This window comes from Coenobita brevimanus, chromosome 111 (genome assembly GCF_032717465.1).
Source record: "Coenobita brevimanus isolate Jiangsu-jjx chromosome 111, ASM3271746v2, whole genome shotgun sequence".
In the NCBI taxonomy this organism is placed as follows: Eukaryota; Metazoa; Arthropoda; class Malacostraca; order Decapoda; family Coenobitidae; genus Coenobita; species Coenobita brevimanus.
The window spans coordinates 5,019,361-5,045,734 of NC_137064.1; the positions used below are offsets into that span (position 1 = coordinate 5,019,361).

General features: G+C 40.3%; 1 protein-coding gene across 1 annotated transcript; it reads right to left on the reverse strand.

Annotated features, from left to right (window-relative positions):
- Positions 1-6,902: 6,902 nt before the first annotated feature.
- On the reverse strand, positions 6,903-25,890 carry LOC145417758 (uncharacterized). The gene is made up of 15 exons (XM_080286365.1): positions 25,813-25,890; positions 25,436-25,490; positions 25,049-25,267; positions 24,351-24,541; positions 22,907-23,032; positions 21,259-21,354; positions 18,003-18,296; positions 15,768-15,914; positions 15,498-15,603; positions 13,742-13,772; positions 12,669-12,812; positions 11,911-11,975; positions 8,729-8,759; positions 7,332-7,484; positions 6,903-6,970 (listed from the first exon to the last, which is right to left on the reverse strand). The coding sequence occupies exons 2-15, from the start codon at positions 25,436-25,438 to the stop codon at positions 6,903-6,905; spliced, it is 1,674 nt and encodes a 557-aa protein (XP_080142491.1). The 5' UTR covers positions 25,439-25,490; positions 25,813-25,890.
- Positions 25,891-26,374: the final 484 nt, after the last annotated feature.

Genomic DNA, 26,374 nt, shown 5'->3' on the forward strand with positions numbered 1-26,374 from the left:
ATCTTATTCTTGCTCTTTTCTGGCCATTTAGCCAAGGATCTTTTTCATTTTAATGGTTACATAATCTCTCTCTCTCTCTCTCTCTCTCTCTCTCTCTCTCTCTCTCTCTCTCTCTCTCTCTCTCTCTCGCTCCAGTACAAAAGTTTTTTTTTTTTACAATGTTGATGTCGATTAAAATACAAAAATTCGTTATTGGAGTGAAGTGGTTCATTAATTTGTTTCTGCAACTTCATCCAGCTGTGATTACTGAATATATATATATATATATATATATATATATATATATATATGTGTGTGTGTGTGTGTGTGTGTGTGTGTTGAACAATTAAGAGAAAATAGCAATCACAATAGCCTATGCTCAGGGCGATGTGCTGCTGTTTGTGATATAGATTTTAGTATTTCAAATAATTTATGGACTGAATTTTAACCCCGAAAGCAAAGTTTTTAGTCACAGCCAAAAATCAAAATTGTGAGCTTGGATATTGTTGCGCGTAGAAAAGCTGAAAAGAATTGACGGATTAAAAAACTGAATGTTGAGATTGCCTACTAGGCTATTAATGACAGCGCTAAAATAAATCCTATGCTGAAACTTGCAAGAAATATTTAACTATTTTTTAATATTATCAGTCTAGTGTTTCTCAGTTTTTCATTCCACAACGTAAGATTTTTAAAAGGTATTTTGCGCCTTTTTTCGGCCACAGCAGTTTTCATTATTACTACAAAAAATGAATAATAATAATAATAATAATAATAAAGAGGAAGAAGGAAATTCATACCTCTTCCATGTTCTCTGGAATCCTAGAGAACATAATCTTTATTACGTTCATGTTCTCTGCCTGGGACTGAAGAACTGCCTCAAAGGAAGAAGAAAAAAATAAAAAACTGGTGCATTTAACAATATGACACAATTAGTAGTTGTATAACAGTTGCTATTTTGGCCTTTTAAATTTTTAATCGTCGTGGATTATGTTGGTATTCAGTATTAGACGTGGATATGTTTGTATTTTTTATTTCACTTTTATATTGTGTTTTTTTACTATTTACCACTGTTGATTCGGGTACCATTAAGCGTTTTTGTTTTTTTCTTGTGCTTTTTTAATTAACTTTTCTTACATCCAGGCTGTTGTTTAATGAAGCTTCCTGAAAAGTTGCATTTGGTGTGGTCAGTTAACTTTTTCCACCAAAACAACGCCTTCACTGGACTTTTAAAATAATAATAATTGTTTTTATATTAATGTACAAAGGAAAGCATAATAAAGTATTTTTAAGGCATACTTTTTTTTTTATAACCTATAGGAAAACATGTATTATTATCACATCCAAATTTACAATCAATAATCAAGTATTTAGGAGAAACTTTTTAAAAATCCAACAATAACACTTTTAGCATCACACCTACATTTACAATAGAATATGTTTACAGAGAGGGCAACTGGTGTTAAATTCTTAGTTTCCAGAATCAAGAATAATTTGTTAAGGAAACGTAAGACCCAATATCAACTACCTATCAAACATTCACCGATTTTACTCTAACCTGGCCTAAAACTGCCATCTCTCCATCTTGAATGCTGAGTTGTAAAAATAAACATACTGAAATAGTGTTAGTCACGAAGAAGTGCTATGGAGAGGATGTAGAGCTGCAGTACTGCCTTTTTCTGCCACTGAGCTACGAGAAATAAGCTGCTATAGGACGAAAATCTGGGCCAAGTTAATGTAAAAGGAGTATAGTAATTTCTCGGCTGCTGCGATATTCTCTTATGTTATATTTACAGCAACCATCTTTTCTTTTCTTCTAGACTTCCTGCATCGAAACTGAAAGTATATAAAGGATTGTTAGTGCCTACTCTAACATATGGGTGTGAGGCTGTGGTGTGGTATGAAAATGAAAAGTAAAGAGCTGTGGAGATGGGACTGTTGAGGAAGGTGTGTGGAGTACGGAGAGTGGATAGGATAAAGAGTAATGTGATTTATCAAAGATACGGGATAAGGAAGTCTGCGGATACCAGAAAGGAAGAGAGTGTGCTTATATGGAATGGTCGTGTGGAGAGAATGGGGGTGAATTTAGTGATGAAAAGGGTATATATGACCTTCTAAGCTGTACATCTAACCCTATCCACTCATACGCTGATGACTCCACCCTTCACCTTTCCAATCGATTCCCACAACGTCCATCACAGCAGTTACTTCAACAAACAAGGGATGAGGCTATGGCACACCTAATGTCTGACTTGGCTCATATCTCCGATTGGGGTAAAAAATAATCTGGTTGTTTTTAATGCATCAAAGACTCAGTTTTTGCACCTATCAACCCGACAAAAACTTCCACAGGTATACCCACTAATGTTTAATAATATTCAGCTTAATCCTGCATCATCGTTGAACATGCTTGGGGTTTCATTTACTCGGGACTTATCTTGGAAAGATCATATTACATCTCTTGTAAAATCTGCTTCAAAGAGATTAGGTGTACTAAGCCGACTCCGTTCTTTCTTTACCCCTGCACAAATGTTGACTCTATACAGGGGTTTTATCCGCCCCTGCGTGGAGTACAACTCTCATGTGTGGGGAGGCTCCCCACATACTGTACACCTCTTCTCAATAGGGTGGAGTCAAAGGCTTTTCGTCTCATTAACTCTCTCCCTCTTACTTTTTTTTTTTTTTTTTTTTTTTTTATGTGTCCGACTCCGGGCATAGGCTTCACAGCCTGCTATCAAGGCCCAGCAGTCCTCCTACATACCATACACCTCTACATGTCACCACTTCGGCGCTAACACCCACCGTCCATATTGAATACATGCTAGGGCTGTCTCATACAGGACTCCCTTCAACCTCTATCTCTTCGCCGCACTGTTGCATCTTTATTTCTTTTCTATCGCTATTTCAATGGTCACTGTTCCTCTGAAATGTCTGCATGCATTCCTCCACCTCTACGACGAGCGCGTAGCACCCGTCTGGCAGCAAACTCTAACCCCTTTTCGGTCCAGCTTTCTAATGCAAGAGTTAACCGTTACTCCCAGTCCTTCATTTACGCAACAGGTCAACTCTGGAACTGTCTCCCTCTGTCTGTATTTCCTGCTTCCTATGATCTCCAGTCTTTCAAACGCAGTGTGTCCAGGCATCTCGAAATGAATGAATCTTGAATTTGGCTCTCTCTTGCATTTTGTTTTTCTCTTAGAAGGAACAGTTTTGCTGGCTCGTTGCCTTTGGTTCCTTCTTCCTCACAAAAAAAAAAAAAAAACATGGTGGTAGGAGACGCGGTATGTGAAAATGGTACATCTGAGCAAATCTGAAGGTGGGAGGAGACATGGTAGGCCTATAAGATGAATAGATATGGTATGTGTGTGTGCGAGAAAGAAGGGCATAGGAGCTAACGAGGCTCGGGAAATAACCGATAGAGCTGGAGGGATCAATTTTGTGTAGAGGAGTGTATGACCAGGGTTTGGCACCTCTTTATAACATGACAGTCGTTGGAGTGACTGTCAGATAGGTGAGTGTGAAGATGCGCACGGATTATTATTATTATTATTATTTCTATCAGGCGCAGGTGGAATTCAGGGAGTTTCAATGGTAAGTGAATGGGAGTGTGGCTCGTTCAGCTGGGCAGACTTGGGTTGGTAACTCATTCTATCAAGCTTTTTTTTTTTTTTTCCTGGTTTTTGGACCCTACCTTGGGGTGGGAAAGATCAGGATGATGATGATGATGATGACGGTGATGATGATGATGATGATGATGATGATAATGATGATGGTGATGGTGGTGGTGATGATGGTGAAAAATATGAGTACTCACAATATAATCCTCATAAATCACGCCCCAGGACCAACAATTCGGGCATTTTATTAAAACACACACACACACACACACACACACACACACACACACACACACAAGCAGCCTGACGGTAAATGAACAAGGTAAACAGAGAATAACACTCACCAAGGAGGCCTGATTCTGTCATGGCGGGGAGAGTCTGTGATGGATTGATGCTGACACGCGTTTTGTCTCCTATTTTCGAATTGGGTTGGCTAGACGGATTTATATAACGACTGCTGCGTCTTTGAAACACTCGATGACCAATTTGTACTCCCGGAAAACGTCAATAATGTGGATTTCAGTCACATTTTTTACGCTAATTCACAGGACCACAACACAGCGAGCAGAGGCCGAAACGAGACTGGCTACCGAAACAACGAATTGGTTCCCTCACGTGGCTCAGATTTGATTCAGGAAGATTAAGAGAATATTTTCACTCCTTCATTCGTCCATAATAATAATAATAATGATAATAATAACGTTAACAGTCTGAATAAGTATCTATATATAAGACTTATTAGTCTCAGAAGATCAAAAACATATCCTGGTACACTGTCTATCAATAACTATACAATACTTATAACATGCAGTGGCAAATGCTTATGCCAGCAGTGGGGTGTAGGAACGTGGTCAGGCTATTAGAGGTCACAGCATGGGCAGAAGTCTAGCTTATGTTCCTGGTGGCATTACATGAGAAAATAATAATAATAATAATAATAATAATAATAATAATAATAATACATCCATCCGTCTCCACAATGAGCACAATACATGACCTTCAACCTGATTGGAACCTTGTATCACTCGACCACCAGGTGCCTGTTTCTATTACCAAATATCTGTAGTATAAGTAGAAGAAATTGTTTAGTATAGCACAGTTAAGGAATCGAGTATCCTTTCTTTTTTCCATTTTTTTTTATTGTTTATATCTAGAAAAACATAAACAAATTCTTAACTCCTTGAATGTAACGACGTCTTAGTTATTCTCGCCATCTCCAGACGATTTCATTCAGCTTCAGGTTAGGAAAGACATCGAACTGGAGGGATTAAGTACAGCCTTCGTTAACCCCTTCACTCCTTGACGTCCCTCCTAAGCTGAATAAAACCGTCCCGATATAGCAAGAATGAAATATATATGATGTCATTAGGCTGGAGGAATGCTGCGTCTCTCTCTCTCTCTCTCTCTCTCTCTCTCTCTCTCTCTCTCTCTCTCTCTCTCTCTCTCTCTCTCTCTCTCTCTGATATTTAATTCTCCTGCTATCCAGAACTTATGCGCTGGGTTTGTAAGTAACTGTTCTGTGTAACCCAAACAGTGCCTGGCTCTACTTAAGCTAATACCTACTTAACAAGGCACTTAAATCACTGCACTAATGGCTTGTTTGGTCACATGTTTATTAAGTCACTAAAAATACACCAGCTCAACCAACGAATACTTCAGCTTTTGAGTAACTGTTCATTGGAGGCCGATAAGTATGCAGATTTACTTACAATTAATACTTTCTGTAGGGCACTTAAAATTAATCACTGAGTTATTTCTTAGCAATCACTTAATCTAGTATAACTTTATTTTCATCAAGAATATACTCTAGACTATTATGGATATTGTATAGAAGTGAATAACCACACCCTTCCCCGCACTTCGCTGTGATGAGTTGCTGTCTGCCGCAAGGGTACATCGGTTCACTGCATGGGACGGTCTGCAAGGGTGACTGCTTGCCTGCGGTAGATGGGTCTCATTGGCCACGCAGACTGGACCTGGGGATACTTGGCGACAACAAGACAGCGCAAACGCACATCAAGGCACTGATTCAAAAAGCACCAACGTCTTAGGAATCCAACCCTTTGTTTGGATTCCAAGAGTTGTGTTGCTGATTGTCACTTGTTTCACTGATGTATTTTGTCCCACTTTCGTTCTCCTTGTAGCAGCTAGGGCAGATATTTCACTCGTTTGCTTTTTTTCTTTTTACTGCGGTTTCTGTATTTTGGTCTCGTGTAAATGGAGTGTATAATTTTTCAAGAATCGAGTACATGCAAGTTTAAAACTGTGCACGGTATGATGTGCTACTCAAAGTCCATTTTCTTCTAAATTCGAGTCACCATACTGCATGAAACGCTTGATTACAGGCAAAAAAAAAAAAAAAAAAAAAAAAAAAAAAAAAAACTTACTAGGTCCGAAGCCCTGAACGTCACTTCCTAGCGGCCCACATCCTAACAAATGGCGACGGTCGAACTCGGGTATCTTGGAAGTGACGTCACCGATCCATAATGCCAGTGGGGCGTAAATAAAACGTTGATATGGAGGAAATTGCCAGTTTTGGTCACTTTTAAGCTTTTTTTTTTTTCTGATTAACTGAAACTTTCTTCTATATAGAGCCTGAAGACAAAATTTTCCTGACTTCACGGGTATATATATATTTTTTTTAAGTTTCTATTGCCGTTTAAGGGATTTTTTTTGGGGGGGTCTTATTACTTGATGTTATTTTCGCTTATTTTTCTTGGTGATGTTATTGTTGCTGCCTTGTTTGGGACCGTATATATTGACACTGCTCTTACTGTTGCTGATAAGGCTGATTGCACCACTGATGTTAAAGCGATGTAAATATTGTGAATGTTTTGGTTCTTCTTCCATAAGTGTAGGTCAGCATGGGTCGTCAGCCTTCATAAGTGTAGGTCAGCATGGGTCGTCAGCCTTCATAAGTGTAGGTCAGCATGGGTCGTCAGCCTTCATAAGTGTAGGTCAGCATGGGTCGTCAGCCTTCATAAGTGTAGGTCAGCATGGGTCGTCAGCCTTCATAAGTGTAGGTCAGCATGGGTCGTCAGCCTTCATAAGTGTAGGTCAGCATGGGTCGTCAGCCTTCATAAGTGTAGGTCAGCATGGGTCGTCAGCCTTCATAAGTGTAGGTCAGCATGGGTCGTCAGCCTTCATAAGTGTAGGTCAGCATGGGTCGTCAGCCTTCATAAGTGTAGGTCAGCATGGGTCGTCAGCCTTCATAAGTGTAGGTCAGCATGGGTCGTCAGCCTTCATAAGTGTAGGTCAGCATGGGTCGTCAGCCTTCATAAGTGTAGGTCAGCATGGGTTGTTCTCCTTCTACCGCCTCCTCTGCAGGAACTTCTTCAGTATGGTGCCAGAGGTGTCGTCAGGGTTGAAGGTGGGATCTGAAAATGAAAAAAATCGAGAAACGGTTCGTGAAGACAGGTCCGTATATTGTGTGTGTGTGTGTGTGTGTGTGTGTGTAGCCAGGGTTACATTTATTGCAAACTTACTGTAACGTTACATAATTATGAGGTCCGCTACAAGACGATACCATCTGCTCAATGAGAGTGCTATCCAGAAGAAACCTCCATGTTGCATTTTATATAGGTAGACAGGTAGATACATTGATAGATAGATAAATAAGTATTATGTCTTCCACGCACACTACTACCAACACTTAACCTTTGACTCAATATGCATCATAAAAAAACAACTTCATCACCTGCGTCCCTTTACGCCAGGTATATAAGTGCAATGTTTTACCTGACCAGACGTCCTGCTCTTGGGGTCGGGGTGGGGATCTGGCCGCCTCCCTCCTCTCCAGCCTCATGTACTCCACGTCATCCTCTTTCTCAGACGGGATGGTCACAGGCTGGCTCCTTCCACCTCCACCTCTACCTCCACCACCTCCCTCACCTGAGCCAGAGGGAATTGAGGACGGACGAGAAATGATGCAGAGAAGAAAAAAGATAGACAGATAGATATAAATTTAAATATGTGTATGCATAAATAGATAGCCAGCCAGCCAGACAGACAGACAGAGACAGACAGGTAGTAGGTAGATAGATAGATGGATAGAGAGGCAGATAGACAGGTAGATAGATAGACAGACAGCTAGAGAGATAGATTAATGCAGTCTATACCCAGATGATCCAAGCAATTAATTATGCAAACCCAACCTCGACCTCCACCTAAGCAGCCTCAAACATGGAAAAGCTACAAGAAACACACAAGACATGAAACAAAACTTTAAGATCAATGGCAGGATGTACGAAGACTGCAAAACAGAATACTTCCACCACGAAACAAAAATATTCCCAATCAAGAATCACACGAGCATGAGAGGTAAATAGTTTGTTGCGGAAACACAAGACTCATCCAGCCCAGGTAACCCCCCAAACACACACACACACACACACACACACACACACACTACACAGAATAGCTCAACAACATCCCTCCTCCTCCACCCAGCACTACACAAAGATGTACACAAACACGCAGTCACCACAGCCAATCAAAACTTCCAGCCAGACAACATTCTCCATAAGCTCGCATCACTCATCCCTCAGAAATCACCCTTGCCAGACAGACACGAGTACACCCAGCCAGGCTGTGATGTGGCCGTGTCCCTTTCCATCTTCATAATTAACACAAAACACAGCTCACAAACAATCCACTCTGCCCTCATTAATATAACTTCCCCCTCTCCTACACCGCACCACACTCGCCTCATGCACCACTCTACCACACTACACACCATCCTTCAACATATCCTAAACATAAGGTACCTGGGAGCGCCCGACTGGAGTGGCCGGCCTCTTGCAGTCCACTGAGTTCACGTCCGGATGAGCCTGGGACCACAACAACAGGCTCTTTATGTAGTCTGTACTGATATGTATGCAGGTCGTGTATATATGTATTTATGTATGCATGTATGTCCTGTAGCGACGTACACACATCTCCCTGAACTAACAGCTCTACTAAACAAATTCAGGCCTATTTTAACCTCCTGAAGGGCAAACGATCTCTACTGTACAACCAAGGGACGCTGCTACAACCACAATTATAACTACAACTGCGACTGCAACTACTCCCACTGCCTCTCCTGCTGCTGGAAATAGATAAATAAATACGTAAATAAACAAATAATAACTCACCTGTAGGCAGTGTCGTGGTCCCTTTGTCGGGCTGTGGGGAGGAGGGGCGGAAGTGACGTCAGTGAACCATGGCAACACACATGTAATTTCACCCTCATTAACCCCTTCACTACGAGTAATACTTTTATATTCTACTTTTAGCTACATCCAGACAGCTTTATTAAATTTAGGAGGGCGTAATATCACCGAGAGAATATATGGTGACTTTTTGTATATTTTTACCTCTATTTAGAAAGAAAAATAGCACTTTTGTTCTGGCCGTGGGTGGGATACACGAACATGCTTACAATCGAATCCCTGTAGTAACTTAGATTTGTTTCTGCAGAACGAACTAGAGACACGGGGATATCGTACACACTTCTTTCCTCGTTAATCTTGCACGACATAGATATAACCTACTTTTTTTTTCTTTTTTTTTAGCTGAGATTTGCTTTTTGTAGGAAGAACAGGGTACATGGGAAGACTTGGCCCTCTTCTGTCCTTGTCCCCCCTGCAAATCCCAAGGCCAAGTTACGACAGAAAATCGATCGTCTATATGTTGGCGTATCCCACACCCGCGTCGTAGGGCCAGCGTGGTGAAGAAATTAATACCACTCTTCGGTAATTCTTTCGGTACGATGAGGGCTGTGGTTTTTAATTATTGCAACCATCAGATGATTTTCCTGACCTTCCGACAAGCCTTAATAGTAGTGAAAGGATCTGAAACTATGACAACTTTTGTGTTTTATTCTTGCATCTGCCAGACGAATTTATCCAGCTTAGAAGAATAGTAGATCCCCAATTGTGTGTATATGTGTATGTATAAAATATATAATTATACCGTATATATGATTAGAAGTAACTATTCTATGGGTACCCGATACTGTCTAGTTATGCTTATAAACATTACACAGGTTACAAGGCACTTTAAGTCTCTATGTTGCTAAGCTATACACTTAAGTTCCTCAGCCCGTGTACGTCTCTTATATTAGTGTTATTTACAGACGATTTTATCAAGCTTTGGAGGACATTTTTCAACTGGAGGGGTTAGCTACAGGCGCCATTTATCCTGTGCTTATTACAAAGGTCTAATAAGAATAACAATATCCTCCAATCACAACAAATTAACACAAAATTACCTCTTCGTAAAGAAAGGATTATTTATTTTCTTATTTTCGAAAAAATAAAATTATTAGTTTGTTTACTTCTGTCTGTCTATCCGTCTTTCAGCAAAATTATGGAAAACCTATTACGAGGTACAGCATCAACTCTGGGATAATGACTCACTATCATCAGAAGAATTAGTGATTAGCTTCGGGGACGAAAAAGGTCAAAGGTCGAGACCAGAAGGGATGATGTGCTGTCTTGGCGCCGATATTTAGTCTCTGATGTTCTTCATGACTGAGACAGCTCCTGACCCTTATAACCCGGGAACACCTTGTGTTGGCTAAATCGTCTAATGTTAGCCAGAAAAAAAAAAAAAAAAAAAAACAGACCGAGCTAAAGGGGTTAAATGTTTCAGTACTACTAGATATACACAAAATCAGCATTTCTGAAGTTTACTTTTATAAGCAACCTACTTAGTCCCTCAGCCCGAGCACGTATTTCCAGACATTCCTGCTGCCGCCAGAAGACACTAGGCACCTCAGGAAGAGACAGTTCGACCTGCTACACACACACACACACACACACACACACACACACACACATATATATATATATATATATATATATATATCATTAAACCCTTCCAGAATAGAGGGGGTTTCATAAGCTGAATAAGAGTCTGTAGGTAGCAAGAATTAACTATCACCACAGTGGAGGGGTTAGCCTACTGGATACCGGTACGTGTCTAAATATACGGTACTAACATTACATATCTTCTTTTTAAAGGCACTTAAAATCACTAGGCTATATCATAACAAACACTACATAACCGTATAAATAAGACTATGCAAAAGGTGTTACAGAGATAAACTCGAGCATGAAATTCTTTTTCCGTACCAAGTACAGGCCAACACCAATATGATTCGCCTCAGTGAAATGGTAGACTTAAAATTTCTTAAATGAGTTTTAATAATATGCAAAAATTGTCCAAAAGCAGTGTCTGGCGTCAAGCTTTTCATTACACAAAAGCTAAACAGAAAGACCTATGATGTCACTTTTTTATCAAGGTAGCAATATCGCAAAACATAAGTCAAAAGTGTAATAGGTGTATCCAGTGATGCAAAATGGCATACTGTGTTGCAACAAGAGTTTATGTATTCCTGAGTAATGCATCTCATGACCACCTACCTCAGAGGTCTTTGAATAGGTGTTGCTAAATAGTATATTATCGTTTTCTTGTGGATGACTGAGAAAAAAAATCAGTTTAAATTTGGCACGGTGATAGTACTGAAATAACAATATCTGATCCCTATTTACAACTCAAATGTTATCTTTATAACTGACCTTTAATTAAATATGCATCGGTTATACAATATTATGGACATTGTATGGAAGTTACTAGGACAAATACGAACATCGAAACACTAATTCAAGCACACCAACATCTAAGAAATCCAACCCTTTGTTTGGATTCCAAGAGTCGTGTTGCCGATTCTCACTTGCTTCACTCGTCACCTTGGCCAGGGAGGAAATGTTTTTGGCTCGGCTTGTTTGTGTGTCTGTGTGTTTGTCTCTGTCTTTTAGCAACATTATAAAATTTTTATTGAATGGCATTGCAACAGATTTAGAAAAATGAGTTAGGAGTATCAGCGAAAGAAGTGATTCAATTTTGGCGCGAAAAATGTCAAAGGTAAGTAGGCCGAAAGAGGGAATGGTGCTTTCTCGGCCAATAAATACGGTCTGATTTTTTTTTCCTTCGTTTCTCTGCAGTTTTCGTTCATCACGGGTCTTATTTGTTATATTGTGTGTGTGTGTGTGTGTGTGTGTGTGTGTGTGTGTGTGTGTGTGTGTGTGCTAACAGCGTGTCTAGTAACTGGAAACGCGTTATTGTGTATGGGTTACGAGATTCTGTTGTTCATTTTTTTCTTGTCATTGGTGTTATTGTTGGTGATACCGCTGATGACAAGGTTCATACTGTTAATGATACTGTCGTTGGTATATGAATTACTGTTTGCCACTCTTGTTATTTGTGTTACTGTTTATTTCTGTTCTTCATCTTGGTACTGTGTGGTTTACAATAGATCACCCTCCCTCACCCTCTTCTTCTCCAGGAACTTCTTCAGGATGGTGCCCGAGGTGTCGTTGGGGTTGAAGTTAGATTCTGAAAAAATGAAAAAAATGAAAAAAAAAAAGTTACATTAATCAATCAAAAACATTAAACAACTCTGGAACGGTAAAGAAATAAATACTATTAGAGTTAAAGTTATATTCTGCAGGGCTGAAGAAAAAATAAGGATGAAGTTAGACTCTGCTAGGTATAAAGAGAGATGGCTTGAGATAAGACTGACTAAAAAGGAGAGCGGAGGTAAAGATTCACTGAAAAATGGCTGAAGTTTATTTCTAACGATGGAAAAAAAAAATATATAGGGCTAAAGTTAGACTAGCGGTAAAAAATAGAATGGAAGTTTGATAGTTTAAAAGGAAGTTGAAATCAGATTGTTCGTCACAATATTATGGTTAGTTAAAGATTCTGAAAAGATGGAGGTGAAATTTGACTAACTGAAAAAATAGTCAAATTCAGGGTCACTGTCACATTCAGATTATACAGCAGTTGAATTACACGTCAGGGTCAGACTAAGATCAATACAGTAATTAAATTCATGGCAAAGGGCACGTTAAATTAAAAGCCAAATTCGGTTCATAAGTCAAATTTAGATCAAAGGCCAGTTATTCGGACCACAGATCAATTTAGGGTCAGGTTATCCGAAAGACCAAACTCATCGAAGGAGCGAAATTCAAGGCACAGGTCAATCTAGGTCAAAGGTGAAATTCGGATCCAAGGTGACAACAGTACCTGGCCAATCGATGGGCTGGACGGGTGGTGGTGGAGCTCTGCCCTGGTTGGCGGGTGGGACTCTGGCCGTCTCCACCCTCATGTAGTCCACGCCACCTCCATTGCCTGAGGGGATGGTCTCAGGCTGGCTCCCTCCATCTCCACCTGCGACGACGAGAAGCAGGGGGAAATGTGAGAAAACACACACACACACACACACACACACACACACACACACACACACACACACACTACGGTAAAATTGTGGATGATCTCTGTGTGAGTATTACAGTGTGTCATCTTCGTCGTCTGTATACTGAATACGTGTATGTTATTAATGTCTATGTATGTATGTAACCTATTATTACTCTGCCTATTATGTATGTGGTCTTAATGTGTGTTATGTACCCTACCATGTATTTTAGTAGGAGGAACTTCTGTAGAGTCGACAAAATGATTACCGAATTCACAGTCTTCGACAAATTTTGAAGTGAGCAATGTTTCCCTAATTATTTCGGTGTACCTGTTAATTCTAAGCGACAAAATAGTCAGGCAGATGCTAAATTATTGTCCCTTAATGACAAGTATGGAAAGACGATATACTCGTATACAAGTAGGACACTATTTCAAAGATCATCGTCCCGTGTTAACAACTGTCTGAGAGTCGAGAATGTTTAGATGATTGTGTGTACTGTTGTGGTAATTTTCTATATCCGTTTTCTTTATGAACACCAACTCTACTATATACAATAATGCCATATTTTGATACTGCGCAGTTTTAACATTCAACACTAATATTTAACCTATTCCACCCTATGACGTATGCTTCATCTAAGTTTTGCTTCCTCCAGATTTTTCAAGTTTCAGTTTAGGAAAGACTTTGAATTAGAGGGGTTAGACTTAGCTTTCTTTCGCCAATCTCCTCACTACAGAGAGTCTCCCTTAAAATGAATAAAATCGTCTGTACGTGGAAAGAATAAACAAAAAGAGTACTTCATGTAATTCAAGGGATTAATAATAATGATAATGATAATAATAATAATAATAATAACAATAATAATAATAATAATAATATCAACAACACTAGTACTCACCTCCAGGCAAGGTCCTCGTTCCATTGGCTGACTGTGGGAGGAAGTGACGTCAGTGAGCCAAGAGCAACACACGATTATACAGGTGTTATAAAAGTATGAGCAGAGGAGAGCATTATCAGTTACACACCTCACACTGGCACATTACACTCTCCCATAGCACACATTAGCACATCTAACGCTATAGCACAACTGTTTTGATCTGGCACTTATCTCAAAACCCTTTCAGCTCAGATGATGAAGAAATAAAACCAGAATGGAGGGTTGAAGTAAGCAGCAACCAAGGAGACTCATTCCCGCTTCATAACAAAGGCTCACCAAGTTTCTTGCACCCACGACTTAGTATATAGGTTGTCAGCCCGGCCTTGTTCCGTCAGGTGAAAGCATTTGATTGTATTACGCCACACACAACACACTGCCAAACTTCACTCTGCCACACCTCATATATATCTTACGCTACCTCATCTAATGCTACTACGCCATACAATAGCCCATCTCACACTGCCACACCAAACAAAAACATTTTTCACACTGTCACCTCACACTGCCACACCCTTGACTACCACCACACCTCCCAATGCCACCACACTGTCACTCCTCACACTGCCACACCTCACATTCCTACATCTCACACTGCCACACCTCAAACTGCCACATCATACTGCCATACCTCACACTACCACACCTCACACTGTCATACTAACAAGCCACACTTCACACTGCCACACCTCACAGACAAGTATATTATTCACTGTATGACCCAGTATGCATGGACGGGGAGATAATGAGGGTAAATGGAGTAAAATAAAATTAATATACACAAAAGAACCGCAATGCAGAGATAGTGTACATGAAAGAGATATTTACCTTCCGCTGCTGTTATGACTGGTGACTGAAAAAAATTATCAATCACTGAAAGAGAAGCGCATGATTAAAAACGACTGCATGGACGGAAACAACAATACATAACGAGAAATAACAGTGCGCGAATAGTTAACAATGCATAATAATTAATAATGCAATAACAGAAACAACAGGACAGGAAAAGAAATAACTGCATGCACAGAAACTACAGTGTATGAACAAAAATAACAATGCAATGAAACAACAATGTTATTAACAAGAACACACGCATAAAAAGTAACACGAGTGCATGAACAGAACATTTTATGGCAAGCAAAAGTGCACAGACATAAACAAGAATCCAAGAACAGATAAGAGTTAATAAGAAAAAAATGATTCGAGATCAAACAATGCGCGAGAAAAATGAAAGTATACGATGAAAGAAGAAATTCAGAATCAAGTGGATAGAGCGGTATAACAGCCGGGACCATGTTGAAAGATAGTTAGGATTATGCTGAGAGAAAAGGCTGGGTGATGCAGAGAGAAGTTATGCAAAGAGAACAGTTTGGGTCATATTAAAAAAATAATCACGGCCATAAAGGGCGACAGGATGGGATAATGCATAACCAAAAATTAGGGTCATACAGAAAGAAGCTTGGTTCGTACAGAAAGAAGAGTTTGGGTCCTGCAGAAAGATCAGCTATGGCCATGCAGAAATAACTTAAATCATGCACACTGAACAATTGTAGTCATGCATAAAGAACAGGTGGGGTCCTGCAGAATGACTGGCTAAGGTCGCCCTGGAAATATGCATGAAAGAAAGGTTTGGTCACGTAGAAATAATAGTCAAGTTACGGTCATGCGGAACACAAGTTGGGTTACGCCGAAATAGTGTGAGTCATGCAGATCTACACACTGGGTCATGCTGTAATATAACTTGGGTCATGCATTCTCTTGCCTTAAGGTCTGTCTTAATGGCTGTTAGCTGACTCATTAAGTCGTGGTTCTTCGCCTGGAATTCCCTGAGGGGAGTGGAGGTAATGGAATAATTAGAGAGAGAGAAACATGACATTGTTATAGCCATTTGAACAGTAGGGTCTCATAAAACGAATAAATAAACAAATGAATAAGCACATAAACATTAACTAGAAAGCCGAAATCAGTACTAAGATCCGAAACCACCAACTTGATCTCCTGCTGTGACATCTGCTCCATCTGCTTCCTCTGCTCCTCCGTCGGCTCCTGGATGCGGATTTTCCAGTCGAAGGGCTTGCCTCTCACTACCTGGTTGGGCGCAGTGTCCTTAGGCGGCCTCCTCTGCAGCCAGTCGTCCCTGAAGAGACGATAAACCGTCAGTAACAGTTTGTCATGATCCCCGAAGTCTCCAAAGGCTGGCTTGGCTTGTATATTTAGGTATGTATTCCCAAAAATACTTTATTTATTAATATGTTTAGTATTTTAGTTATTTATCTGTTTATTTATTCATTTATATTATAGTGTAGTGCGATATACCATGATATAGCATCGACCGGTGCTACAAATGTATGCAGTCATATTCGCTCTTATTAACACACTCATAATGTAGTCTAAGCTCAAACACAGTACGTGCCAAGTGATACAAGTACAGTTGCTGGCTATGCAGTCCTGTGTGCAGCCTTAGTTAACTCACTGTAAAGCAGGGTATGGAGTTTATCTTTTATGCATTTTATTATCAGTTGGTTTTATTTTATTGTGCTAAAACCAGTTGATATGAAAGTAGAGAAGCGCCATTAAACTGTAGTGACTGAAGTACACAACATCTGTGAATATCTGTTATTTTGTGCACGGTATTTTAATTAAGTAAAAATTACATAATTATTACTTATCGATAATTATTAGGAATTAGAATACATCATTTTTGTAACAAATGAAGATACGTTAATTATGTATTGTAGTAAAAAGTAATAATTTCAAAATGCTTCGTAACATTATACAAAAAAAATAAAACATACATAGACACATTTAATTCAAGATGGAAAAAAAGCTATGCATGACACGAGAGTATATCCCAACACACATAGCATGCGTCTCTGCTACTTTTTTTTTTTATGCCATGTACAGCTGTCCTGAGTTTATAAAAGGGATACAATATTTCTTACCTTACGGGAGGCAGGCTGGCCATGTGTTTAGTTTGACTGAGAGGTTAAAGTGATGGATGCAAGTCGGTTTATTAGATATTTTAAGATTATCATTGTTGCATGCCCGTGACTGAAAACATTAGAAAATACGATAATTCTCTTCCTCTGTGTAACAATCTCTTACCATGCAGTGATGTTTGGTACTCTTAAGTGTAGTTCATTCCAATATACACATGCATATTATGATATTCCCATGGCCCACACCTTTCCGCACCTGCCCATACTCCCTCACTCCATCATCTATAATTATAATTCTGATTACCTCCGTTATTGAAGTTGGACGGAGGTTATGTGGTCAACCGTGTCTATTTGTCTGTCTGTGAACCTCTCTCCTAAATAATCCCCGTGCAGTTGGTAGGCAAATATATTAACTAAACCAGCTATGTATCGTAAAACAAAATTCCCCATGCTGCATATTACCTGAGGAACTTATTACTTTTTACGTTCAACAAATAAATCTCTATGTTGTTTTTTAACCATTACATCGTTTGATGCTTGATTTAATGAGGCACATCATTTGCAGTCACAACACATGCTTCTTTGAATTTGATGACGTCACCGCGGGGCATTGCAGCAGTGATCATTATTGACGTAGTTAATATTCACACCTGTATGCTAATTACGGCCTTACTCAAAGTTCAAAAGGAATAATTTGATAGCGCTAAGTAACTGTGCATGGAAAAACTAATAACAGAAAAAGCAGAGGAAATTTGGAAAGCAAAGAAACAGACGGAAGATAATATGCCAGTTTTTGCAGTAGCATTTATAAGTCCTCGGTGTTATTGTTCAGTTTAATGAATTGTGTGTAATGGTGAAAGCCACATTTAAAAATAATTTTCAAGTAATTTTGACATTCTGGTATAGTTCCCAAAATTACAGCGACGGAGTACTATAAACCTAGGCCGTGGCAATCGAAATTACAGTAACCTATACAGTACTAATCACGAATGAGTTCTGCATCTCAGAGTAAGAAGAATCGTTGCAATGCATCAAGACGTTTTCCAACAAGCCAAATTTCTATTTTGGTGTATCCAGTGTTACAGTCCAGCGCTACTTTGAATCCCTACCTTCGTTCGCATTTGGAGATCCTGAAAGTAGTTTGGTATTGGTTCGTCATCAGTTTTTTCAGTTGAACCCAAGTGCCTATGATTCACGCATTTGATATTTGTGAAGGTGACAGCCAGTGATAATTCAAGCCAATTTTCCAGTGATTCTGAAATAATAGCGTCCAATCCCCGACTTACAGTGCCGGAGTACTTTGCACCCCGGTCTCTGCAGTGTGTGGGGCGTGGGTCTGTACTTGCGTGTTTGAAGATGGCGCCGGGGGGTCCGCCTGCATTTCCTTAGACTCCACGTTCCTGGGAGGGAGCATAGGCACGGGTATGGAGACGACCGGGGCCTGGGAGTCTGAGAGGGAAGGCTGGGGGGCTGCAGCTAGGGGGGCGGGATCTGAGGGTCCGCCTAGCCCAAGTCCAAGCTGAGTCCGTGGTCGGTTGGGGACTTGTTTTCGTAGTACCCGCGGAGCTCCCAAGGTGGCACTGTAGTCGATTGCTTATTTATTTAGCTATTTTTCTACCTATTTTGTTCATTTTTACATTACATTTGTCTTTTTAAGAGTGTGGAGGGGAAGAAGCACGCTAGCAGCACAAAAGCATTACAGGAAAGAGTACAGTACAAGCAAATATGTAGCCTACTGTCAGTACAAGTGTCGCCTCTTCTGCTTTTCTCTCCACGGACTTTTGTAGAAGACTTTGAAAATCAGCCTCATGTATCCGAAACAAATGACACATGACACTAATCTTCGTCAAAATAAAGTCATCAGTGTCGGTTGTTGCAGATTCACCAGACTGTTTCTTCAAAGTCGATAAAGGCAGAACCAGGAGAGGCGACAGGACTTATGTTACCGACTGCACACACACACACACACACACACACACACACACAAACCTGACTCATATGGCGTTCAGATGATACTATACATACATAAAGCACAAAACTTACATACCTACAACTCTTCCAATCAGATGACGTCATTTTTATTTCTTTGTTATTTATTTATTTATTTATTATTATTTTTTTTTTTTTTGCTGCCACCTGACTACGTTATTGGGGTTTGGGGAGAGCTTCCATAAGGGTTTGGGGAGAGCTTCCATAGGGGTTTGAGGAGAGCTTCCATAGGGGTTTGGGGAGAGCTTCCAGAGGGGCTTGAGGGGAGCTTCCATATGGGTTTGGGGAGAGCTTCCACGGGGGTTTGGGGAGAGCTTCCATAGGGGTTTGATGAGAGCTTCCATAGGGGTTTGGGGAGAGCTTCCATAGAGTAGAGGTTTAATGGAGATAATTTCCAGTCCCTTCGCTGCATAAGGTTTCTCTCAAAATTTAATATAATCGTTACAACAAATATACAATACAAACAGACGTCATCGTAGTGGAAGAGCTAAGAAGCGTCTATATACATCTACTCTGGCTAATATACAGACTAAAGAAAATTTTATACAGACAGGCAGACACACAGACAGACACAGACATACACCTTACCTAAAATTGGCTGCAGGAGGAACAAGGGATAATAATACAGGATCACAGTATACATAAACGTCTTGTATGGTGTTAACAAGACAAAATATACACTACAACAATTTATATACAAACACATACACCTCATCTGAAAGGATTAAAGGAGAGATTAATACAGGTAACTACTGAAAGGAATTAAAGACATAGCAATACAGGTAACTAATGGAGGGATTTAAAGAGATGTCAATACAGGTAACTAATGGAGGATTTAAAGAGATATTAATATACGTAACTAATGAAGGATTTAAAGAGATATTAATACAAGTAACCAAAGAAACGATTTATAGATATCAAAACGAGTAACTAAAATCGTATAAAACAAATTCAAGTGGTTTCGAAACACAGTATACAAAAACAACACATACAGTACACACAGGGTCGTATTCTCTTAGACGTAGCAGGCTCCCTAACACCTTTTTTTTTATCAGTTCATATTTACAGGTGACTCTTTTTATTCCCTTCCATATTTATTTATTTTGTTGGGATATGGCTACCAAGAAACCTCAAAGGAAGGAAAACGGGATTGGCTGTTACCGTTTTTTATAATATACAGTACATGAAGATATTAAAGCGTAATGTGGGAAATAAACCACTAAAGAAAAGTTGCTAAGGAGCCTTCTACGACCACACACACACACAAAAAAAAAAACTTCTCCAGCAGTGTGCAAATTATAACCAAAAGAAAGCATGACTGGAAAGAAACGTGAATATTGATGCTTAAGTTGGTGTTATGTGATAGTGAAAAGGGTGCGTCATTTTGCCAGTAAATTTAACAAGATTTTCCACTCCACAGTGTGTTAATTATCAAGTCCATTCTTGCTACTACCAGATAATTATACTTCGCAGAGGTGGGGAAATCATCTTGTGAGCAGGTTAATGAAGGCAGTTCCTAATCCCACCATAATAAACAACTTCTGCACGGTTAACACATCGTCTGGAAGTAACAAGAATTAACCAGTGAGGTGTGGCAGTGCATTCAAGGAACCACAGTGAGATGAAGGGAGCGTGCACAGTGTTTATGGTTTATTATTTAACGGTGGATGTGGGAGTTTTAGTACTTGTGCGATGATATAATAAACGTTACACTGACAGGTTTGGAGATAAAAGATGAATATATAGTTTGAGTAGGATTTAGGTTGTCCTCAGGCGTTCGGGTACAAATTAGACACGTAGGTAATATTGTGACGCGTACACAAACACACACACACACACACACAAACGGCAAGCGCCAGAAATTCAGACTACCACTGTGAAGGATGTACCGTGGGTTGAACATCCTCTGTGATATTTTACGGTTAGTTCACTTTGCGTTTTGTTTACGTAAAGAGCAATGCTTGATCTGCGACGAGTTTACAGTATTCCTTTTTTTTTATATTACGTGCATTATCAGGTGTCCTTTAAAATCCACTTCATAACACTGAAAAGGTGGATAGTTCGTGCATGTTTCAGCATTTGCATCAATTGACATAACAGTATTTTTTTTGAAAAATATATATATATATATATATATATATATATATATATATATATATATATATATTTTTTTTTTTTTTTTTTTTTTTTTCGTGCCTCCATACATAACATCCAGGCAGGGGTGTGCATGCGCCTGGTGGTTCGAGGTTGTGGTCTGTGCAGAGGCCATGATCCCAGGCCGCATTTTCGTGAGCTTAGAAGACTCCCAAGAAATTTTTACTACTGTATTTCTGCAGGTGGCACGATATTATATCACTGTACAGCATAGCATTCCTTCAGTTCATGCCCGTATCTGAAAGGAATAAATACTTTACAGGAGAATATTACCGCATCATGTGCAGAAATAAACTAGTAAAAAATAAGTACTGAGAGGGCTCCAAAGCTCACGACGGTAGGTACAGAGAAACCATGTGAAAGAGACCGAGAGCAGGGCCACCACCACCACTGCCTTACCCCTTGTTGGCCCTGGGAGGCTCGGCTACCGGGGAGAGAGGTTTCGGTCGCTTGCGGTCATCGTTGTTTTTGGCCATTTTGAGAGGCGTGTTGGAGCTACGAAGTACGGGGTATTAGTGGCGAAAAAATGTGACATAAATTTTGTTAATAATTCTGGGGGGTTGAGAAATCTTTAACTCTTTCAATACGATTACTTCTTATAATTCTTCTTCTCCCTGTAGCCGATTTCATTCGTCTTGAAAATTGTCACTCGTACTAAAAGAGTTAACGAGGGCCATATCTCACCCCTTTAGTTCGAAAAATCTCTCCTGCCTGAATGAGATCGTTTGGAATTAGCAGGAATAAAGTACAAAGACATCATCGTAGTGAAAGAGTTAAGGATGTAGACATTTTTGAAAGGTTTGCATATTCCCCTGCCCTCACGAGGTATTAAATATAAAATCAACTCAAAAACTTACCTGATTATTCTCACGCCATGTCTTCTGCGTCTCTATGGGCAAACAGCACTCGTATAAACAGCAGGTTAAGCAAAGGCAAAGAACATAAGCGCACAGTATAGCAAATCTGGAGAGAATATACGACTTAACAGAGCAAAAAGGACTGAATAACGTATGTACAATGACAACATGGAATTAAGTACAAAAGCAGCACCAAATTATACTGAATCATCTATCTACCTATCCATCTATCTATCTATTTAATTATCTCTATCTATATACATACACAGATTCATATTATAGACAGACAGACAGAGATTAGACAGATAAATCCAGATATAGGTACAGATATGTAGATTAGATACATACGGTCAACAAACAGAAATTTGTTCAAAGGTTCAATAAAACTGACCTGAGCTGGTATGCCAGGTAGTTCTCAGTTAGGCTGATGCCATGTTATTGCAGCTATCACACTTCCTCTTTCAAAATGGAATGGACAATGAAAGCAAGGCACTTTTTTGTTTTTGTTGACTGTACATTCAGTACTGGATTATGCACATCACCAGCATAAAAACCGTATATTTTTTAATCCAATAAAGATTTGCTAAGTTAAAGGAGTCAAAGAATTGTAAACAGAAAGATCATCACAGAAATAAAGACAGGTTAACAGGAAGTCCCGCAGATGTAAAAGAAAACGTAGCTTAGATTTTATGCTATTTCTTGAGTCCTCTCTTAAAAGCCAAAGAAGGACAGAGTAAACAAGAGTACTCATAGATACTGTTTAGCTAGACAGGAAAAAGTACCATAGATATATCCTTCCATTATCGAGGCATTGTTTCTGATGTGTCGAAGCACAGAACGATAAACAACATCAGAAAATAGGATGCTGGGGAAAGTAGTCTGCGGTATAGAGAGAGGCAGATAAACAGCCGCAGTGATATATACAGGGTGTCTATATTTCATGAGTCTTCGAAACAGAAAAACGGACGTTGTAAAAGCCCGCATATACCGATAGGTAGATAGAAGGCAGGACAGACTGACATGGATAAAAGAGTAATTCAGACCTGTTTCGTATCTGGAGGTAATTATTATGTATTTCAAATAATAATAAGGCAGAAGATGGCACAGATGTTAACAGACAGACGGAGAAAGATACATACACAAACGACTGACTGGAATATACTTTACGGTTCTTTTTCGCTGATTCTTACTTTTCGAAGAACCTGTTTGGCTTCTGAGCGGCTTGGAAGGTGGAGTCTGACTTGAGGGCGTTGAAGCCGAAGTCCTCGTTGGGTCTCAGCTGCCTGGGGAGCGGGGGGAAGGGGAAGATCAGTGTGCTAATCGTCAGTTCACCAGGGTTATGTACAGTTGGGCACATATGAACCTGGGACAGCATCAGTGAGCAGCAGAGGTCTAACATTTGATAACCATGACGTAACCACATATTTGCTGGTGGCGCTAACATGAAAGAACGAAGGAGTCAAATATCAGCTGAGATTTTAAAAAAAGTAGCCGTGATACATGAACATCGGAAATTGTATCTAGACTTCCGCCTTACACAGATGTTGTCGCAGGTCCATGGGTGGCCAACTGTTCCTTAAGGAGACAAACGTTCATCAAATATTTCTTCTCAGCAACTCTTTACTTCTTTCTACTGGCTAATATTCCTAAGTGAGAGGCTTGGTATGTTCCTCTGCTCGTCGACGATTCTCTCAGATGAGGTACAAGAGCATTTTCTGAGATTCAAATTGGAAAACGAAATGACAGCAAGGTTACTTTTTTGTTGTTGTTGTCTGTACATTCAGTGATGGAGTCAGCGCATCACCAGCATAGAAATCGTATAATTTTGAGTCCATTAAATACTAACCAAGTTAAAGGAGTCATAGAACTGTATGCTGAAAGATCACACAGATAAAGACACGTTAACTAAGTCCCACAGATATAGAGAAAAATAACTGTGATATTCGCCTTCGTGCATCCTCTCTTACGTGTCAAAAAAAAAAGAGACAGAAAGTAGAACATACTGACATAGAAAAAAGGGTAATTCAGATCTGTTTCATATCTGGAGGCTCTTATTTTGTATTTTAGAGAATAAAAAGACAGATGGCACAGATGTTAACAGATAGACGTAGAAAATATGGCAGATATAAACAGATAGGAGTGGAACAGACTTTGCCGTTCTTATGCTTTGATTCTTACCTTTCATTGGCTTTGTTTGGTCTTTGAGTGGCTTGGTGGGTGGAGTCTGACGTGTTGGTGTTGAAGCCGAATTCCTCGTCGGTCATCAGCTGCCTGGGGAGGTGGAGGGGAGAAAAGATCAGAGGGCTAATCGTCAGTTCACGTGGGTACTGTACAGCAGAGGGCAAACGTTCACCTAGTATTTCATATCTTGGTGTAGGGTGAGGTGTATCTGTGTAGTAGGGTGAGGTATCGGTGTAGGTTGAGGTATCAGTGTAGGGGTGAGAAATCGGTGTAGGGCGAGGTATCGGTGTAGGGTGAGGTATCGGTGTAGGGTGAGGTATCGGTGTAGGGTGAGGTATCGGTGTAGGGTGAGGTATCGGTGTAGGGTGAAGTATCGGTGTAGAGTAAGGCATCGGTGTAGGGTGAGGTGTAGTGGTGTAGGGTGAAGTGTACCAGTCAAATAAGCCTCCTCACTTCTTGTTAGGGTCGTACGGCTTAATGACCCTAGCGTCCCGTCCCGTGTCGACCTTTGGGGGTAGCGTGCCTGGGTCAGATTGCAGGTCAGCCAGACGACGTGCCTGCTCCTGCTTCCTCTTCCGCTCCTCCTCTGCGTGCTGCTGTACTGCTTCCATGTGCTTCAGCTGTGCCTCTCGTCGCCTCGTCATCTGAACAGGAGTACACCATTACATTGTACAGCGTAACCATGTACACTGGGACGTAAATACAGAAATCGGCCCCACTTAGACCTAAATTACTAGATTCTCACATATAAACATTATTCAGGGAGCACTTTTCAATTTCTTTTTCCTTTTTCGCTTTTCTTCTTTACATCTTTCATATTTCTCCTCCCTCCCCCCAAACCACTAAATCCTGTCTCTCCTCTACTACGTACGCCTTTTCTCCCATACCATTTCCTCCTCTTCTCCCCTATCTCTTCCTCCTCCTCCTCTCCTCTTCCTTGCTACTCTGCATCCCCTCCCACCTCCTCCTTCCCTTCTCCTCCTCCTTGCCCCACTTCTTCCTCTCTTCCTTACCCTTCTTTTTTTTGTCCTCCTCCTTTCCCCTCTTCTTCCCCTCCCACCTCCTCCTTCTCTTCTCCTCCTTGCCACTCATCTTCTCCTCTTCCTTCCCCCTCTTCTTTTTGTCCTCCTCCTTTCCCCTTCCCCTCCTACCTCTTCCTCCTTCCTCCTCCTCTTCTCCTGCTCCGCGTCATACTCCTGCTTCATCCTCTCCTGCTGTCTCCTCACGCTCTCCTCATACAGCTTGTCCTCCAGTTCCTCCTTCCTCTTCCTCTCCTCCTCAAACTGCTTCTTCATCTGCACCTGCCACTGCAACTCCTCTCTGTGCTGTTTCTCTCTCTCTGCTCGGTAGGCCTCGTGGCTGTCTGACATCTGTGAGGGGTAAACAGGCCTTAACACTCTCAGTTCAGCGATTTAATGATTTGGTATGTTAAAGTGATCTCCAGCTGACTGTATGTTACTGTAGAAGGATTAATGAAGTGGATAGATAGATATGGATGGATGGATAGATGGACAGAGAGAGAGAGAGAGAGTACCCACCATGTTGGCGTGGGGGCGATTGTTGCGGCGTCCTTGGCTGTATCCATCACTGTAACTGTAACAAGAGAAAGAGAGATTGTTGCAGCCAGGCGGGGTTACAGGAAAAACCACACACCGTTACATAAAGAGACGTGGATGTAGGTAAGTTACAGTTTTTTATTATTATTATTTATGTATGTATGTATGTATTCATCTATTTATTTATTTATTTAGGAAGAAATTTGGAGACTTAAGCCAGTATTTTGGTAACTTTATGAGGCTCTAAGCTCATCTGATAATTTCCTCCCATCTAAAAATTTTAAAACTTACCTAAAACTCAAAATATCTTCCATAATAGCACAAAAAAAAAAAAAACGATAAAAAAAGGTCAAACTCACGTCGAGGGCACGTATCCCCCCGCACCGTAGTCCGACTGGCCACCGTATCCTGCATCGTATCCGCCACCGTAACCGCCACCGTAGGACCCGCCATCGTAGGAACCGCCACCGAAGTCACCGTAGCCGCCCCCACCGCCGTAGTCACTGTATCCGCCGTAAACACTGCCTTTACCGTTCACCGTAGCCGCTGTCTCCCTCACCACCACTGCAGAAGAGTAAATAAAACATCAAACATCAGAATATCAACATCAGAGTATCAGTATCACAATATCAACATCAGAATATTAACATCAAAAATCAACATTCAGACATCAACATCGAATTATCAACATTAATAATCAACATCAAATCAACATCAAAACATCGACATCAAATCGTCAAAACATCAACTTGAAAATATCAGCATCGAAGCATCAATAAAAAATCAGCATCTCATTTCACCACTTTCAGGACGTGAATCAAAGGAAAAGAAAGCATCAAACAAGAGCGTCATCCTCATGAAGTTGGAGAGAGAGAGAGAGAGAGAGAGAGAGAGAGAGAGAGAGAGAGAGAGAGAGAGGGT

Excerpts from the sequence above, each read along its gene's own strand:
- LOC145417758 (XM_080286365.1), bottom strand. Across the intron at positions 23,033-24,350 it reads CCGTACGACCCTAACAAGAA|CACACTGATCTTCCCCTTCC; the intron begins GTGAGGAGGCTT and ends ACTGACGATTAG. Across the intron at positions 13,773-15,497 it reads TTATATTACAGCATGACCCA|TCAGCCAATGGAACGAGGAC; the intron begins GTGTGTAGATCT and ends TTCCTCCCACAG.